The following is a 16,703-nucleotide window of genomic DNA, read 5'->3' as shown; positions in this document are numbered from 1 at the left end:
GGATTTCTCCATGTGGAGTTGTTTCTGTCTCGAAGTGAGTGAAAACAAAGGGAAGATGTTGGACAAATCTCAAATATAGCTAAGCTTTTAGAATGTCTTTAGGCCAATTCTAATTCTGCCTATTTCTAGTCTCCTATTGAAGGAAAGAGGAGCGGAAAAACAACCTCCTGACTGCACTTTTAAGGAGGAACTTAGCAAATGGGCCAGGTCAAGGATTTAGAACAATTCTGTGAGGTGTAAAACTTGCCAGGAACTGTGGGACCAGTTCCATCTAACTGGGGGCTCAACGTAAGTTTCTCTTATGAGTTTGTCACCAGCCTCCTTATCTGGGGGATATATGCTGGTGTCAGTGCTTTCTGCATCATTCTCCTTTCCACCTTCTCCGACCACTTGGAATTTCCCATAGAAAGACCTCTTACTGAGGCGCCTGGGTGTCTCAGTCGGTTGAGCGTCCAACTTCGGCTCAGGTCATGATCTTACCGTTCATGAGTTCGAGCCCCGCATCGGGCTCTGTGCTCACAGCTCAGAGCCTGGAGCCTGCTTCAGATTCTGTGTCTCCCTCTCTCTCTCTGCCCCTCCCCTGCTTGCACTCTCTCTCAAAAATAAATAAACATTAAAAAAAAAAAAGTCCTCTTACTGACCTTTTCTTGATCCGTCAGTGGCCTTTCATACATATATATGAAATATGTGAATATTAAATATATTTGTTAAATATGTAAATATTTAATATAAATATTTAAGTATATGTTTCATGTAAATATATTTGAAAGATATGAGTCACACATATATATTGAGTTGTTCACAATTGTCACCTTAATAATAATAGAAAGTAGTGCAGATACTAAGAAATAGCACAGTGGCAGAGAGAGCTATAACCTAGTCCCTCTCCCTAGATGTAATTGTAATCAATTATATTCCTCCCGCAACCCCCCCAGACCCTCCTCCCCCGCACTGCCCCCCACCACATACCATGCAGAGCCCAACACAAGGCTTGAACTCACAACCCTAAGATCAAGACCTGAGCTGAGATCAAGAGTCGGGTGCTTAACTGACCAAGCCACCCAGGCACCCCTCTGGTTTTTCTTTAAAACATGAAATGAGGTGTTTTGTTTTGTTCTGTTTTGCTATTTTTTTTTTTTTAGGTATTTTATCTTTTTATTTTTAAGTAAAGTCTTTGCCCAATGTGGGCCTTGAACTCACAACCCTGAGATCAAGACCTGAGCTGAGATGGAATTAGATGCTTAGCCACCTGAGCCACCCAGGTACCCCGCAGTCAGTCATTTTGAATTTTTAGTTACTAGGGTCATTCTCTTCATAAGTCTAATAGTATACTGATACCTCTGCTTGTTGATACATCAACTTCAAATTTCCTTCATCAACTCCTCCAAAAGAAGGAGAAATGACCCTCTTCCCCTCCCACTGTGCTGATACCTGCTATCCAGGTTTTAATTTTCAATTATATATATATATATATTTTAATTTTTTTCAAATTTATTTATTTTGAGAGACAGAGAGCAGAGGGACAGAGAGAGGCAGAGAAAGAATCTCAAGCAGGCTCCATGCTATCAGCACAGAGCCCAATGCAGGGCTCAAACTCACGAACTGCGAGATCATGACCTGAGCTGAAACCAAGAGTCAGACGCTTAACCAACCGACTGAGCCACCCAGGTGCCCCTCAGTTATATTAAAAAAAAAAAAAAATTTTTTTAACATTTATTTATTTTTGAGAGAAAGAGACAGAACATGAACAGGAGAGGAGCAGAGAGAGAGGGAGACACAGAATCCAAAGCAGGCTCCAGGCTCCAAGCTGTCAGCACAGAGCCCGACGCGGGCTGGAACCCATGAGCAGTGAGATCATGACCTGAGCTGACGTCGGACGCTTAACCGACTGAGCCACCCAAGTGCCCCGTGTATTTTTAATTACATGTAGTATATTCACAGTTTTTGTTCTCTTGATTTATCAACATGAGGGAGGATCAGTTAACTCCTTGTTTTGCAAGATTAGAAATTTAATGTCCAGTTTGCTGAACTACATGTGTTAACTGATGTAGTTTTCTCTTCTTGGCCTGTGAAATCCCTAATTATGAGGGGTTCTTCTCTTTATCCTGCGAGGTTACAGCAGTAATGACACATAGTACTAGGGCCACATTGAATATTTGCCTTTGAAGGAATTTCACCTGCTCTTCTAGCAGATAGCAGAGGGGAAGAAAGCCACTCTTATAAATGTGTTCCTGAAAGTAACAACTAGGGGAAGTAGAAGTTTTAAATGTTTAAAAAAAAAGTTTACATTTTGCCATATACTTTCTGATTAGTTAGAAAAAAAAGATGTTCTTGTTTTGATCTTTTTTAAAAGTTTATTAAAAAATAAAAATGAAATAAAAGCGTACTGAATTATTTTGAGAGAGAGAGAGAGCCAGTGCGTGAGCGAGCGAGCAGGGGAGGGTTAGAGAGAGAGGGGGAGAGAGAGAGAATCCCAAGCGAGCTCTGAGCCATCAGTACAGAGCCTGATTCGAGGCTCAGACTCATGAACCATAAGATCATGGCCTGAGCCGAAACCAAAAGTCGGATGCTTAACTGACTGAGCCACCCATGCACCCCTCCTTTAGATCTTCTTACACGCATAGAGATATATACATCTAAGGAGGGAGAAATAATAAGTACTACTGGGATAAGTCTAGATTTGTATGAACGTTTATCCAGAGTACTTAAAAATATGTGGTTTTCCTGGGTGAATAAATGGGCTTAGTCATATTAACATCCGTTGGCTCTTTGAAGGAGAGGGAAACACCTTTTTGTAGGAGAACATTATGAACTTGGATGGGGGAGAAAAGGTGTTTGCATACTAAGAAAACCTCAGGATTTTGGGGGTTTTTTTTTGTTGTTGTTTTTGGTTTTAAATCCAAACCCTGACCCAACCCTTTTGGACAAACCAATTTACTGACTGTCTAGAGAGTGCTAGAAGTGGTAGCAGGTGGCAAAAGTTTTTGCGAGGTTGAATTTGTTCCAAGTGACTTGAGAAAGCAGATATGAAACATATTTGAAAAATGTGCTGGATAATTTGTAAGAAATTTTGATCCATGGTTATATTATTCTATTATTCTACAGCTGGAAAACAAAGCCCCTTTTTACAGCTGTGGAAAAGAAAGGGGAGTGTTTGCTCAGAACACCTACCTGTCAGGCGCTTGAAGCTTCTGGAACTGTTGGAGTCTTTTTTTTTTTTTTTTTTTAGTGTTTGTTTATTTTTGAGAGAGAGACAGAGACGGCGACAGAGACAGAGACTGAGTGGGGGAGGGGCAGAGAGAGAGGGAGACAGAATCCAAAGCAGGCTTCAGGCTCCGAGCTGTCAGCACAGAGCCCGACATGAGGCTTGAATCCACAAAACGTGAGATCATGACCTGAACTGACTTCAGACACTTAATGGACTGAGCCACCCAGGCGCCTCATTGCTGGAGTCATCTTTGATGTCTACTTAGATTCCAGTTCAGCTAACATTTAGTGGGCATTATTATGAGCTAGAAATTTTCATGTATTACTAAATTAATCTTTGCAAAAATCCCTGCGGGGTGGGAGTGGTTCAGGGCTTGTTATTGAAATGCAGTAATTTAGGTTTAGAGAAGCAAAGTGCTTTGCCCAAGTCACATGCCCAAGGTCCCTTTCTCATGGCAGTGTAGGGACACTTTCCAGATATCTTTCTTTCGATTTCTTCACTGGGGTGATGTTAAATCCATTGCATGTTGTATGTTTGTACTGGTCTTTTGATTGAATCCAGAGCAATGCAAAGGATAAAAAAAAAATGCATGTCTCACCCAGGAAGACTTCAAGGTCATGTCCCTTGGTGCCACCTTCATTGGGGATGATGCCCTTCAGTCCTTCAGTTGACTGAGGAGCTGAAAGTAATTATCAGAAGGTGAGTATGTGGTCACCAAGAGGCCCCTTGAACGGTGAAGTTAGGTGCAGGCCGTAGTGACCTCAGATTAACCAGGGTCACTAACAACACAGCCCGAGTTTCCATAATCCTCTTTGTAACGCATAGCAACCCTAGGCAGTTGTCGAGATGGAACTTTGGACAGGGTCTGAAGTGCTTTATAAGGATTTATTATATTAAAGCACATCGTTTTCCTTTTCCCATAAGAGACCAGTGGAAACATCTCTCCCCCTTGGGGATGGAGGGAAGTCATTTGAAGGGAGGTTATCTCCCAGAGGCATTCCATGGCAATAGAGCTCTGGTCTTTGCTAGCCCCATCCTGTGATCCTGATCTCTATCTACCCGGCTTTTCCCTTGTCCCACTTTTCCGGCCTGAAGATGACAAGAATCTCTGCCCACGGAAAGGATTAGTGGCTGCGGGAAATCTGCCCAAAGCGAACTTGCTGTGTAAAATAGAGACAATTACTGATAAGGTGAGGGTGACTCAGTCTGTGGCATCAGGAAGCAACCCACTTAAAATGCAACAAATGTAAAACGATCTGTAACCGGGAAGTTTTAACTTCAGGGAGTCTGTTGAAATGAGAGGAGATCATATACCGATAAAAGTATGACAAGTACCAACAGATGTAACCCACAAGAGATGTGAAACAGAATTTCCCTGACCCTGCTTGGTTTTCATCCTCAATCTGCAACTGCCCGATCCTTACAGCTGAGGCCCCTTCCCCAGGCCTTAGAGGCTGGATCCGACCTTGGGATCCAGGACTTCTCGGTCAAGGAGTTAAGGCCCTCTTATCTGAGGACCCATCACAAATTAGCTTTGCTGCCCACCCAGTCTTGAGGGCCACCATAGCGTGGTGGTTAATGGCACGGGTTCTAGATCCAAAGTGTTATTCAGATACTGAATTCACCACTTATCAGCCCTATGGCTTTGGACAGCTCACTTAACTTTTTGCTGCCTTGACTTTCTCATCTATAAAATGGGTATAATAGTTGTGGGGACTAAATGAGCTAATATACATAAAACATGCGGTAGAGTGCTTGACATTTAATAAGTGCTCAGTAAAAGTTAGCTATTCTTTTTTTTTTTAATGTTTTATTTATTTGTTTGTTTATTTATTTATTTATTTATTCATTCATTTTGAGAGAGAGGGAGAGAGAGTCCCAAGCAGGCTCCACACTGTCAGCACAGGGCCCGATGTGGGGCTCGAACCTATGACTGCGAGATCATGACCAGAGCTGAAATCGAAAGGGCCAGACATTCAACCGACTGAGCCACCCAGGTGCCCCAAAGTTAGCTATTCTTAACATCACTGTGACCCCAGACTTCTGTTTTGATCGTCTTTACTGTAATTTCATCTCAGTAACCCACACCACAGCTGGACCCTGTGAGCCTTGCATTTCTCGGACTTGGTCCCTCTCCTACCCTCTAATTGGCAGGTCCCCTAGCATCATGTGAGTCCCTGCTAGGGACACCCAGGGCCATGGCAGGGCACCCGGTCATCTCCTGCTGTATCTTCCCATGCTAGCCACATGCTGGATACCATAGGCAGTTTGCTGGGCTCAGCTGCCTTTGGGCAACTGGAAGTGGATTTGCTGCTGCAGCACCTGACCCCCCCCCCCCCCCCACTGTGGGTCGGATGCCACATGAAGCCCCTTTGCCTCAGGAAGTAACTGGGCCATGCTCAGATATAAGGAACTTGTTGGTGACCTGGGACAGGGCGTCCTGAATGATCTGTCACTGGTGACTATTGGCTTGGTAGATGCAAATGGACATAGTAAGAGCTTTAGTGGGACATTAAAATCTACCATAAGATTATTAACTATAAGCACGTGCAAAGCTGGCAAAGGGCCAAGTGTTTGGAAGGATTCAGTAATTATACATTTTTATTACATAAACGTTACATATATATTGCAGAAAAATTAGTGCAATAAGCCAAAAGTTTTCTTTGTGAAAAGAAAAAAATCTAAAACCCACCTTCCAGAGATAATGCTTTTAATCTTTCTCTGCACACACTGACACACACACACACACACAATCACTTAGCACTTTTTTCACTTAATGGGTTGTGGACTGCTTTGCATGCTATGAAATACACATTTAGACCATCAAGTATTGAGCGATTCAGAATGATTCCACAGATGCACTGGTTCCTGGTGTAGCCTATTAGCATATTTTGCTGATGGAAGAGAAAGAGGTTAAGCAGACTGGCTAAGAGTTTGTGGTCTGTAGCTTCCAATTCTGGCAACTGCCACCAGGTTGAGTGAGGGAGGCTTCTGGCTGAAGCCTCATTGCAGAAAAGCCTGGCTTTACATAGGTGTGGTTATTTGAGGAATGGGACATTGAGGCCACTTGTTCTGGTCTGTTTCCATAATGAAAAGATGCAACCCAGTAGCTAATCTCTAGTTTCTTTCTTTCTTTTTTAATGTTTATTTATTTTTGAGAGAGAGAGAGAGAGAGAGAGACAGAGACAGAGACAGAGAGAGAGACAGCACAAGCGGGGAAGGGGCAGAGAGACAGAGGGAGACACAGGATCTGAAGCAGGCTCCAGGCTCCGAGCTGTCAGCACAGAGCCTGACGTGGGGCTCGAACTCACGGACTGTGAGATCATGACCTGAGCCAAAGTCGGACACTTAACCGACTGAGCCACCCAGGCACCCTGAGAATCTCTAGTTTCTGATTATGGCCAGAGTGGGCGGTCAGCGCTCTGGGCTCTGTCCCTATGTCACTACGACCTCTGGGGAGCTACGCCACTTCTCCTGGCCTCAGTGTCCTCATCAGAATTAAAGGGTTGGATTTGATTGTCCCTGCTCTAATACTGTGATTGGGCATTAACTAACATGGAGTAAGATTGAGGCTTGGGTGTGGCTTTTCATTGCCACTGAGTTCCGGTGCCAGGGTGGCTGAGCCAGATCTCCAAGCATATATTCCTGGCCCTTTCCCTACCCTCCCAGTGGGGTGAGGCCTGAGAACCTGTATTTTTAACAACCTGCCTAGCGATTCTTTCTTGTTGCAAGGATGTCAGCTTCTCCCAAGTCACCCAACTGATCACGTCCCCGTCGAGCTCTAGTTCTGGCCAAAGGGTTGTCAGAAGCATCTTAACCCCAAATCCTTCAGGGAGACAGCTGGTGTTGCTGGACGCCTACCCGCTTCCTGGCTCGGGGGCCACCAGAGGCTTGCCTTCCAGAACCCATGGAGACAGCCTTCCCCAGCCTGTCGGCTTCTCACTGATTGTCAGAGCTCAGCCCACCCTGTCTGTCCACCGGGCCCTTTTTTTCTCCACCGGTTTCTATCACGTTCTGCTTCACATGGCTTCTCGCTCCATGTGGTTTGGCTCAGGCTGCAGCAGGGTTATGACCACCCCGGGTGTTTGTACCAGCAGCCTCTCCCAACTGTCCTTTTTCAAGCAAGAGATGCTTTCCCTTCTGCCTGGTTTTATTCCTCCCTCTGTTCACTCCTCCTCCAAAAGATCTGGCATTTCTGATACGTACAGTGGATTTCTTTAGAAATCCTTCAGGAGTTTGAGCTGCCTTATTGGCAGTTTATTCCAGAAACTTCTTATACACAGGGCTTTTAATATGTAAGGGTCCAGATTCCTTTCCCTCTGATTATTAAAACATACACACTGACCCCACACACATTTAAATTAAAAAAATTTTTTTTTAATGTTTATTTATTTTTGAGACAATGTGAGAGACAGAGTGCAAGTGGCAGAGGGGCAGACAGAGGGAGACACAGAATCTGAAGCAGGCTCCAGGCTCTGAGCTGTCAGAGGGGCTCGACGCGGGGCTCGAACTCATGAACCGTGAGATCATGACCTGAGCCGAAGTTGGACGCTTAACTGACTGAGCCACCCAGGCGCCCCCCCCACCCCCCCCACACATTTAAATAAGAACGTACTTAGGTTTTAAAAAAAGCTAGATCACACTTTATCCATGATTTGAATTAGAGACTCTGATCTTATTATTATATTTCACATTTGTTTATTTCATGTCACACTCTGTTCATATTTATCATTTGTAAATAAGAAAGAAACTAGAGGGAACTGGATATTTTCTTTGATTAGTATATCAGGATCACCTGATAATTTGATAAAATATAGATCACTGGGTAATTTGATAAAATATCTCACACCAGACTTACTTACTAGCCATCCTTCGGGGAGGGACCTGGGACTTTGTATTTCCCATAGACCTCTGGGTGATTCTTTTGTGTGCGAAAGGCTGGGAGCTCTGGCATTAGATCGTGGAGAGCATTTAGACCAGAATGTAGACAAGATGGGAACGACACTGAGATGCATCCGGATGGGCACCAGACCATGTAGCCTGAAATCCAGCCTCTGCCCTCACTGGCTGAGTGGTTCCTCTGTGCCTCAGTTTGCTCATCTGTGAAAAATCTGCAGAACTCTCCTATTGGCCTCATTGGTCACTATGAGGATTAAATGAATTAGTATGTGTAATATGTTCAAAACAGTACCTGCGCATGATAAGGATTCTGTACATGCTTGTGTGAATATTATCCCACGAGCGGGAATGGCATGAACAAAGTCAAGCAGATGGAAATGAATGGCCTTTTTGGAGTAGGTGAGCAGACCAATTTGTCAGGAGCAGAAGGTTTCAGTTAGTGGTTTTCAAATTATGGTGCAAAAGCTTAACCTGGGGAGCTTGTTAAAATTTTAGTGTCCTTCCAAAGATTCTGATTTAGTAAACTTGGAATGAAGCCTTGAGATCTGCATTTAAAATTTTAATGCAGGTGATCAGCACATTTTCAGAAACCCTGGTTTTGGTAGAGGAGGGCTGGCATTTACAGTTGCAGAGGCCTCCGGGGGTGTGACTGGGGCCGTGAAGAGATACGGACACTAACCGCATGTTCAATATCTGCTTTATTAGGTGTGTCCAGAAAGCAGTAGAAGTATCCGGGAGGTTCAGTGTGCATCCTACAACAACAAGCCATTCATGGGCCGGTTTTATGAGTGGGAACCGTTTGCAGAAGGTAAGAATAGGCACAGCCCCGGCCTTAGGAATTATGCCTGTCTGTTCTCCAACGCTGCTCCCTTCTGCTCAACGCTGGAAGAATTGGCGAGAGCCTCATCAGAGTGGCAGTAGGGGGCGAAGTGTGACCCCAGGACACGGGGGAGCCCACAGGTGGTTTAGCTCAGGTGACTCTTGGACCATTATTACATGGATGAGAGATTGATAGAAACGAGCAGCATCTGAGTGGGACCGAACAGGGTTTGAAGAACTGGGGGGAGCAAGAGGTTCAAACCAACATCGGAGGATTGAGCGGGGACAGTTTCCCTTTCCCCTGGCCCTGCTCCAGGGTTCATGTGGTGGCTTCAGAGGACGTGTAGGGTTGTATTAACCAGTCATTTGGCTTTTATGTGCAAGGAGGGCCTCACGTGCGGTTTCCAAGGATGAAACGCCATAGGCAGGCATTGGCCTTGGTTCCGAGGTTCTTGCCGTTTCAAAATGGCAGAAGATCTGATTCTGATAGAACTTGCCAATACTGCTCTAGATCCCAGGGTCACTTTTCTTAGTTGAAACCGAGGTGATGTGACATGCCCTTAGGACTGAGAAGTATTACATTCTGGGATATTTCTTCTATCGCAGAGAAAGTGGACTCCTAAGAAGTGATGGGTTAAGCAAAACTTGTGAGGTTAGATACTGGCGGTCAAGTTGGCCAGAAGGGAGAGTCCAGCTGTCTTCAGTGTCTATTGCCAGCCCAAGACAGTGGCCGGGGCCCCTGGCGTTGGTCAAAACCCAGAGTACAGAGCACTGCTGCTGTGTCCAGGAGCTATGGAGAAATTGTCTTGAGAGAGGGCTTGATAGCTGTGCTGATTTCGTTACAGAATCAGTGCCCGGGGAAGCCAGACTATGGAAAGTCATGCTACGGTGGGGACCCTTGGGGAAGTGGGAGGGGTTATTCGGTATCGATATCTGCTCTGAAATTGGACACAAAATTGTTTCTGTCTTTGTAGTTCTTCAGAGGGGAGTCTGTAGCTTCTCTTGGATTCTCAAGGAGGTTCCATGACCTCAAAACCGTCACGAACTAGCTTGACTAAAATATTGGGGTGGTCAGATCCAAACAGGAAGGAGGCACAGATGAAACGTACAGCCAGCTGGATGCAAATGTGAGGGTGGCCAAGAGACTGGAGGGTAAACTAGGGAAGGAAGCCTGAAGTGAGGTTTTGCTGCTGTGAATCAGAGCTTGGCTGTGACCCTTTGCATTCTGAAAAGCATTTTGTTAAATGCAATTTGGTATCGGATTTGGATCCTGGGACAGAAAAAAAGGGCAAGGGCCTTGGCGGAATACCTGGTGAAATATGCATAAAGTGTATAGTTAAGGTAATAGTATCATGCTGGTGGTAATAGTGAAAAAAATTTTTTTAATGTTTACTTTATTAATTTTGAGAGGGAGAGCACGAGCAGGAGAGGGACAGAGATGGAGCGGGGGAGAGAGAGAGAGAATCCCAAGCAGGCTCTGCACTGTGGCTCCAACTCACAAACTGTGAGATCATGACCCGAGCTGAAACGAAGAGTTGGACACTTAACCAACTGAGCCACCCAGGAGCCACAGTTTCTTAGTTTTTATAAATGTACCATGGTTTTACAGGATGTTAACATTAGGGGAAGCTGGGTGCAGAGCATACAGGAACTCCCTATATGATCTTTGCAACTATTCTGTAAATCTAAAATGATTTCAAAATAAAAACTTATTTTAAAAGGCATTGTGGTCCCAGTTAGCTAGGTCTTACATGGATTCTGATAAAGATCAAGACTAAGACTTGCTTTATATGGGGGAGGAAGAGTGTGCTGGATTGAAAAGTATCAGAACGTGAGCTTATTTGGAGATAGGGTTACTGCAGAGGTAAAGGGTTGAGGTCCTACTGGAGTAGGGTGGGCTCTTAATCGAGTATGACTGATGATCTTGTAAGAGAAGAAGAAAGGACACAGACATACAGGGAGAGTGCTAAGTGACAACGAAGGCAGAGATTGGAGTCACGTGCCCACAAACCCAAGTAACCCCACGGGTTGCCAGCGACCACCAGAAGTTAGACAGGACAATGAAGGATCCTGGGGTAGAGCCTTCAGAGACAGCATGGCCTGCCACCGCCTTGCTTTTGGACTTCAGCCTCCAGAACTGAATTTATGAGAGTTTATTTCTGTTGTTTTAAGCCATCATGTTTGTGGTATTTTGTCATGCAGCCCTAGGAAACTACTAGAAAGGAAATAAGTAGGGTCTGGACTGATTGAGATCTACCCACATGAGTAGATCAGAAAGTAAGGGTGGTCTGACCAGCAGCAGGAGATGCCCAGAGAAGCGAGGCACAGATCTACGGTGAGTGAGCACCTTACAAAGCTAGGTCTACCTGAGACAGTGGTTCTCAGCCTTTGCTGCTCATTAGAATCACTGAGGAGCCTTCCAGAAAGACCAAGGCCTGGGCCCCACTCCCAGAGATTGTGATTTAATTGGTCTAGAGTACAGCCCGGGCATGGGGATTTTCTAAAGATCCCCAGTTATTCTAGTGGGTGGCTGGGGTCGAGAACCTCTAATCCAACAGGCAGGCATGATCTCAGAAGTGGTGGTGGCTCTTGCCTAAATTGAGGCAGAATCATGACTGTTTTTATACACCGTGATATATATTCTTGCATCAGGACATCTGTAGTTGTCCGTGAACATTTAGAGAAGGAGTAACCTGGTCTTTTGTCTGAGCCACACCCTTGCTTTATTGCTGGCTGTGGATACTAGCTGCTTTATTGTGATTAGCTGGGAGGAAAGAGAATTCCTCCAGCAGGGCTCTCTGCACTCCATTGTTTTGCCTGGAGCTGAAGCACGGTGCTGGCCCTTCTCTGCATAGTTTGGGGTGGTCATCTGCCAGCACGGTTATCTAAGATCCCCTGACCCTGTCAGGCCGTCGATAGATTCAGGTCTAGTATCAAAAGCCCTGTGTGCTGCAAAGAACTTGAGTGCTAAGGTTTTCACGTATTACAGGTGTTCCCTGTGCGTGTCTGGTATCGTCTGGTTTATGTTTGATTCTATCTTTTCTGTTCTTTGGTTTGTCCCGATTTGTGCTAGACTCAAAGTGTGAGGCCTGTGAGTTTTTTGTTTTTTTTTTTTTACACTTGCTTTAACATCTGTAGTCACAGAGAGAATAGTTTGATGGCATAATAATGAGCTTCTTAAACTCATCACTTAATTTCAACAGTTATCAGCTCATGGCCAATCTTTCTTATGTACACCCTACCCTCTCTTCCCCATCCAGAATATGGGGAACTCTTTGAATTCACATTACATAGCATTATTCCTCAGTAGATATATTGATTAGGGCTCTTAGTCGTAAGGGACAGAAACCCAGTGTTTAAACCAGAAAGATATTTTGTTGCTTGTGTTACTGGGAAGTCCGAGAGGTGGACTAGATTTCAGATAGAAATGCATTCCAGCAATTCAGTAATACTAGGACCCTGCCTTTTTCTGTCTTTCTCCATTTCTTGGTTCGTTTACTTCTCCGGTATATGAGCAGGCTTACAAGGCTTGGAGCTTGCAATCGCAGTGGTAGAGACTCTCTCTCATCTAGTGTTATGGGGCGAATTGTGTCCCCATCCCCACCCCCGCAAGATATGCTGAAGCCCTATTCCTGGTACCTGTTTTCCTTATTTGGAAATTGGGACTTTGTAGATATAATGAAGCTGCAAGGGAGAGGTCATGCCGGAGTAGGGTGAGTCCTTATTCCAATATGATTGGTGCCCTTATAAAAAGAAGAAACCATGTGAAGCCACAGGCACAGACACAGAGAGAAGACAGCCATGTGATGACTGAGGCAGAGATTAAAACAAGCCAAGGAACCAAGAAACATCAAGGATTGCCAGCAGCTACCAGAAACCGGGGAGAGGCATGGAAAGATTCTTCCCCAGAGACTCTGGGGGGAGCACGGCCCTGTCCCCACCTTGATTCCTGGACTCCAGAACCGTGAGGGAATGATTACCTGATGTTTTAAGCCACCCAGTTCGCCGTGATATGTTAGGGAGGCCTAGGAAACAGACACACCTAGTGACTGTTTCAGTCTCATGAGTTTGGGGGCTGGGGGTCCTCGGGCTGGCTCAGGTCATGTGATCAGCTCTCGGTGAGAGGCCCACATCACAGGAGGCAGAGGCAGGGGAGTGGGGATCGGGACGCAGAAAAACAGACTCACTAAAAATCATTACGTACTTCTTGACTATAAGCTGTGAGATTTTAATTTTTTTTTTTTTTTTTCAACGTTTTTAATTTATTTTTGGGACAGAGAGAGACAGAGCATGAATGGGGGAGGGGCAGAGAGAGAGGGAGACACAGAATCGGAAGCAGGCTCCAGGCTCCGAGCCATCAGCCCAGAGCCTGACGCGGGGCTCGAACTCACGGACCGCGAGATCGTGACCTGGCTGAAGTCGGACGCTTAACCGACTGCGCCACCCAGGCGCCCCTAAGCTGTGAGATTTTAAATGAACCACTTCGAATCGTGGTGTTTCACAAAGTCAAGGAAAATGCCGAATGGCAGCAGATTAAAAAAAAATCAGCTGTCTTCTACAACGTGTTACCCTATCTAGAGGATTCAACGTTCTTTGAAAATATTTACTGACGTTACTATGTCTCCGGTGCCCAGAGGAGGAGGAGCCCATGGTCCCCGAAATTGCATTTACTTTGGCTTTGCTTAAATATTTCTTTTTGCTGCTAAGATTGTTTTCTTGGTTTTGTCCTTCTTCCTCTTAAATGACTCCCAGGCTGACCTGTGGGAGGAAGATGCCGTTAATGCTTCTGCAGGGCGTTCAGACTTTGTGGCTGGATTTTGCATTGGGCTCTTGGTTTTGTTTGGATGTCTACTGCTGTTCGCCTGTACCTGCTTAGGGAAACAGCTGTACTCACTCAGTCCAATGCCACATAGCATAGTAAAAGCAGAGTACTCTCTGATAAACACATTAATTTCACCACATGGCTCCTCTTAGCCCTTTAATCACATTTCCTGGATATGGCGATCTGTCCTTAGATAATGCCTCTAGGAATTTTTCGCGTAGCCCTGGACCTAGCATCGTAAAGACAATGGAGGCAGAGTTAGGGTGCCCATGTGTCCTTGTGTGCCCAGGACAGGAAAGATTTGTACCCGTCGCCCTGTCCCCTTTCACCCTCAGAACCATTTTGGACAATAAATGATGCTGTCAGCGCAGCTAGCGGGGGACACGTCAATAGGAAGACTCTTGCGTAGATGCTGACTTTGGGGAATATGGCACCTGTTTTCATGCCTACGGCGCTGGGACTGGGCAGCACGAGGCTCTAGAGTTTTGCTGGGTCACCGTGGGCTACCCAACAGTAGGTATCAGTCTTACTCCACAAATCAGGGGACAGCTTTGTGTTTGGGTAGCTTAAGTGCACTCTGGGGCCCCGAGGGGTGAACTAAAACAGAGTGGAAATCTAAAGGCTGGAGGCGAGGCTGAGTTAGAAGTTGGAGGTTGCCAGCTGGCCGCATGAACGGGGCCGCTATATCTGTCAGTAGCGACTGGGTTATGTTTCAGTAACAAAGAACTGCCTGGTCCTAATGACTTCGCCAACCAAAGTTTGTCTCTTGCTCATGCTCCATGTGTAATGTAGTGTGCGCTCTGTTCATCTGGGGAGCCAGGCTGGTAGAAGCTGCCCGTCTTTGCAGGTTCCCACTGAGGCGGAGAAAGGGAACAAGTGAATCACACACGGATTCTCAAAGCTTCTGCCAGAAGTGATCAGTGTTGTTTCTGCTCACATCTCGTTGGCCAAGGCACGTTGCATGTCACACTTAACTTCAAGGGCAGCAGGGAGATGCCATGCCACTGTGTGCTCAAAAGAGGAGAAATGGAGTATCTGTGACCCACCCTGAGGACCAGCACAGGCAGAAAGCTCCGACAAAATTCCCCAGATGCCTTCCTTAGACATTCAGGTGACTTTGATTAGGCTGCTTGCAAGAACAGTAGATTTTGCTCCAGGGAATATTAAAGGTGCCGCACAGTGTCTAATAGCCACAGGCCCCCCAGCCATTTAGATCAAGTTCTTTCCCTTGATTAAAGCTCTGAGGCGCAGAGCTGGAACACTGATGCCCAGGTGCCCAGGTGTGCGGCTGGTTCCTCCACCGGTCCAGCAGTCTGCCCTGGCATGGACACCATGTTCGGGCATGGGGCAAGGGCTGCCAGATGAAAGCACCCATGGTGTTATCAAGACCCGTGGGACGTGAGGTTGGAAGGCTTGGGACCAGGTGCTTGGGATTGGGATGGATGTTCATGTTTGAACCAACCAGCTTCACTCCTACGTTTCTGGAACGCTCGCCCCTGCCGCCCACCCCTCCTGCACAGACTGTCTGTAGTCATGATCCTTTCTGAGCAGACAGGACGGGCCATGGGGAAACGAGGGGAGCGTTCCAGTAATACCCACACAAGATCCGTTCTCGGGCTGTCTTATACCTCAGAATACCTGGCAAGACTAGGCCCTGTATACTTGGAGTGTGAGCATATCATTGAGGACAGAGAAATCCCGAGGGTAACCTCTTTGTGAAAACAAAACAATGATTTGGGTTTGATACACGTTGACTTTGAGTAAATGGTAGCAAGCTGCTGAGCAATTGACATTTAAGGGAGATACCGTAGGGTTGCCAACCTATAGTTGAAGTCATTGGCCTTGATGTGAGAGTTAAAGCCACCATAATGGATAAGACTCTTCAAGAGAGTGTAGAATCATAAGGACAGAGACATCGAGAAGGCAGCTTTGCACTGCGTTCACATTAAAGAAACAGGGGAAAGAGGCTCAACTGGAAAGAGGCTCAACCATTGTGAAGAGAAGGCGTCGCAATGCATGGTGTCATCTCTTGTACTAATGAAGTCTCTTGTGTTTTATAAAGCTCTCTTATTACATACACCACAGTGAGGATCGAATGAGATAGCAGAAATTGCTTGTCTTTATTGAACGCCTACTGCATACCAGGCACAGTTATAAGTGCTAGCTCATTTAACACTCACAACAACCCTGAGGGGTGGCTTCTGTTATCAGCCTCATTCTACAGAAGAAACAGAGGCATCGAGTGGTTAAGTGACCTTCCCGGGGCCACCCAGCTAGTAGGTGATAGAGCCAGGTTCAAGCCTCAGAGTGTGACTACGGAATCACTACTGTCAATGTGTATGGAAGCCGAGAGAAGGATTTGTACAGTCGTGCGCATTTAAGACCAGTCCCTGGGTACTTGTTCGCACTGTGAAAATTAACGCAGTAGTTGAAGTTTAGCTTTTCTTAAAAAGCACGGGAGAGCGAGAGAGAGAGAGGGAGCGAGCAAGTGCCGGCCAACTAAGCTGAACACTGCAAGAGGTCAAAGAGAGAATGAGAACTGAGAAAATAACACCCCACAATGGGCTGGTGGCAAAAATACTGGGAATTTTTTTTAAAGTGCCATGAAGAAGGCCTATTGAGAGCGTTTGCTAGATGAAGGGGAGAGAGAAAGGTTGTTTAGAACAGAGAAATGAGGATGTCTGCAGATGGAAAGGAGGAAGTGTATGGAGAGGGAGTCAGGGGTTAAGAGAATGGCATCCATGAAACTACTCTGTCCTAAAAGAAAAATAGATTTTTTCTTTTCATCCTGAAGAAAGTATATTATTGCTTCTCTGCAAGGTATTATAATAAGAAAGCTCCTTCACCATTTAATAGAAATTCATTTACTCAAGAGAAATGAAAGTAGTCACGTGTCCATAAAAAAGATTAAAGAATGTTCACAGCAGCTGTTTTCATAATAGCCCCAGGGCTGGA

General features: G+C 45.6%; 1 protein-coding gene across 1 annotated transcript in view; it reads left to right on the top strand.

Annotated features, from left to right (window-relative positions):
• THSD4 (thrombospondin type 1 domain containing 4) overlaps positions 1–16,703 on the top strand; it is a 543,647-nt gene that overhangs the window by 96,011 nt on the left and 430,933 nt on the right. The window contains exon 5 of the mRNA XM_042941521.1: positions 8,813–8,915. Coding sequence (XP_042797455.1) covers positions 8,813–8,915 — 103 coding nt within the window. The remainder of the gene's footprint in view (positions 1–8,812; positions 8,916–16,703) is intronic.

This window comes from Panthera leo, chromosome B3 (assembly GCF_018350215.1).
Source record: "Panthera leo isolate Ple1 chromosome B3, P.leo_Ple1_pat1.1, whole genome shotgun sequence".
NCBI classification, from domain to species: domain Eukaryota; kingdom Metazoa; phylum Chordata; class Mammalia; order Carnivora; family Felidae; genus Panthera; species Panthera leo.
Note: the sequence above shows the minus strand (reverse complement) of the source record. Positions and strands in the feature narration are given on the sequence as shown.